Below are 2,208 nucleotides of genomic sequence, written 5' to 3'. Positions count from 1 at the left end.
CAGAAATGTGGAGTAGATGATATTGATACAAATGCGAAGACCGAGAGAGAATGAAAGCGAGAGGCGCGCGAGAAGACGAGATTCCCCGTGATCAAATATGATCCCCCCCCCCCCCCGCCCCCCTCCTTCCCCCTTCCATCTGTTCCCTCCCCTGCTCTTCGTTCTCGTTCTCACTTCCTCCTCCTCCTCCTCCTCTCCTTGCCATTTCTCTGTCCTGATTCTATTATTTTCCAGCTCCTCATGGACCAGGTTCTCGGATCCCTTGCGTCCCTCTTGGGGAGCATAAGTTTGTCCGACGAGAATATTCTTCTCCTCGATGAATCTCTCGACAAACTTACCAGCCTCTGGTTCTCGCTCCTGGCTCTCCTCCCCTCCTCTCCTCGTGGCCCTCTCTCCCTGCCAACCCAGAAGGCCTACGACGTGATCGTGGTGGGAGGAGGATCGTCAGGTTCCGTGGTAGCCGCGAGGCTGAGCGAGGAGGAGGACCTGAGCGTGCTGCTGCTCGAGAGCGGGCCGAGGGACTCCAACCTCCTCCTCGACGTCCCTCTTGCTTGCGGGACGCTGCAGCGCACGAAGCGGGACTGGCAGGTGGAGACGGAGCAGCAGGAAGGACACGCATGCAGATCGATCTCGTGCACGCAGGACCCCACGGTGAAGGGGAAGGACGGATGCTGCAGGTGGCCGATGGGGAAGACACTAGGAGGAGGGAGCTCGATCAACTACATGGCGTACGTGCGAGGAAACCCTGAGGACTTCAACGAGTGGGAGCGACGGGGAGCGACGGGCTGGAACTACACGACCGCCCTGCGCTACTTCAAGAAGGCTGAGAACAACCAGAACCTTCGCTGGTCGAGCTACCATGGCGTTCATGGCCCCTTGTTCGTCTCCGACCCCGTGGAGCGGAGTCCCTTGACAGCAGCGTTCGTGGAAGGATGTGCAGCGGCGGGGCTGGGAGAGAATCCTGACTACAACGGGAAGGAGCAGGAGGGATGTGCGCATCTGCAGAGCACGACGTACAGGGGGAGGAGGTGGAGCGTGAGCAGGGCTTACCTGCGTCCTGCGATGAGGAGGAGGAACTTGGAGGTGGTCGTAGGAGCTACGGTCCTCAAGGTCGAGATCGACTGCAGCGGGCAGCAGGGAGGGGGAAAGGAGAAGTGCCAGGCCAAGGGAGTGTGGTTCCGAGGGGAGGACGGGAAGGACGTGTACGTGGAGGGGAGGAAGGAGATTCTGCTGGCAGCGAGTGCCGTGCATACTCCGAAGCTCCTGATGCTGTCCGGGGTCGGGGAGGAGGAGCAGCTGAAGAAGCACGGGATAGAGGTCAAGGTTTCCTCCCCTGGGGTGGGAAAGAATCTGCAGGATCATTTCTTCTACGGCCTCATGTTCAACGTCACCAGCCCCGTCTCCTATCGCAGGAAGGATGCCACCAGCACCTGGTCGTTCCTCTCCTGGCTCCTCGCCCATAGGGGACCCCTGACCTCACCCATGCTCGAGGCCGTCTCGTTCTCGAGGACGCGGCCGTCGCTGACGCTGCCTGACCTGCAGCTCCACATGATCGCAGCTGCAGGCTCTCGCTCCGACTTCCTCAACTTCGGCTTCAACGAGGAGATGCTGCGATGGTACGACATCTCCCCCCTCACCCACGGCCTCGCCATGTTCCCCACCCTCCTCCACCCGGGCACCACCGGCAGCGTCTCCTTGCGCTCTGCTGACCCGCTCGACCCTCCTCGGGTTGACCCTAAGTACCTGCGGCACCCAGACGACATGGCCACGCTGTTGGAGGGCATCCGCCTCATCCTGCGCATCGTCAGGACGGCGGAGATGCGGGAATGGACGGACGGGAAGCTCCTCTACAACCAGCGCGACTGCCAGGCCTCCTCCTGCGGCTGCCCGTCGGAGCCTCTGGAGGAGACGCCCGACTCCTTCTGGGAGTGTCAGATCCGAGCGGTAGGTGGGACCGTCTACCACCCTGCGGGGACAGCGAGGATGGGAGCTGACGGGGACCCCCTCGCCGTCCTCGATCCCCTTCTGCGTGTGCGAGGGGTGCGGGGGCTGCGGGTGGTGGACGCGTCGTCATGGCCGATGGTGACTAGCGGCAACACAAACGCACCCACCATCATGGTGGCAGGTCGACGTATGCTCGTCTTCCTCCTCATGATCGCTAGCATGCTTCAGGCGCTTCAACGGCTCAGGTTCGTTGCTCGAGCACTG

At 62.0% G+C, this 2,208-nt stretch overlaps 1 protein-coding gene across 1 annotated transcript; it reads left to right on the top strand.

Annotated features, from left to right (window-relative positions):
- Positions 1-372: 372 nt before the first annotated feature.
- GUITHDRAFT_45749 (hypothetical protein) lies at positions 373-2,124 on the top strand (the record flags this gene model as incomplete). Its single annotated transcript, XM_005820281.1, has 2 exons — positions 373-632; positions 678-2,124. Coding segments are annotated over 2 exons (1,707 nt in total), but the record flags the coding sequence as incomplete, so codon positions are not given.
- Between the last annotated feature and the right edge of the window lie 84 nt (positions 2,125-2,208).

This window comes from Guillardia theta (genome assembly GCF_000315625.1).
Source record: "Guillardia theta CCMP2712 unplaced genomic scaffold GUITHscaffold_183, whole genome shotgun sequence".
NCBI lineage: Eukaryota > Cryptophyceae > Pyrenomonadales > Geminigeraceae > Guillardia > Guillardia theta.
This window is presented reverse-complemented; position numbering and strand designations above follow the sequence as displayed.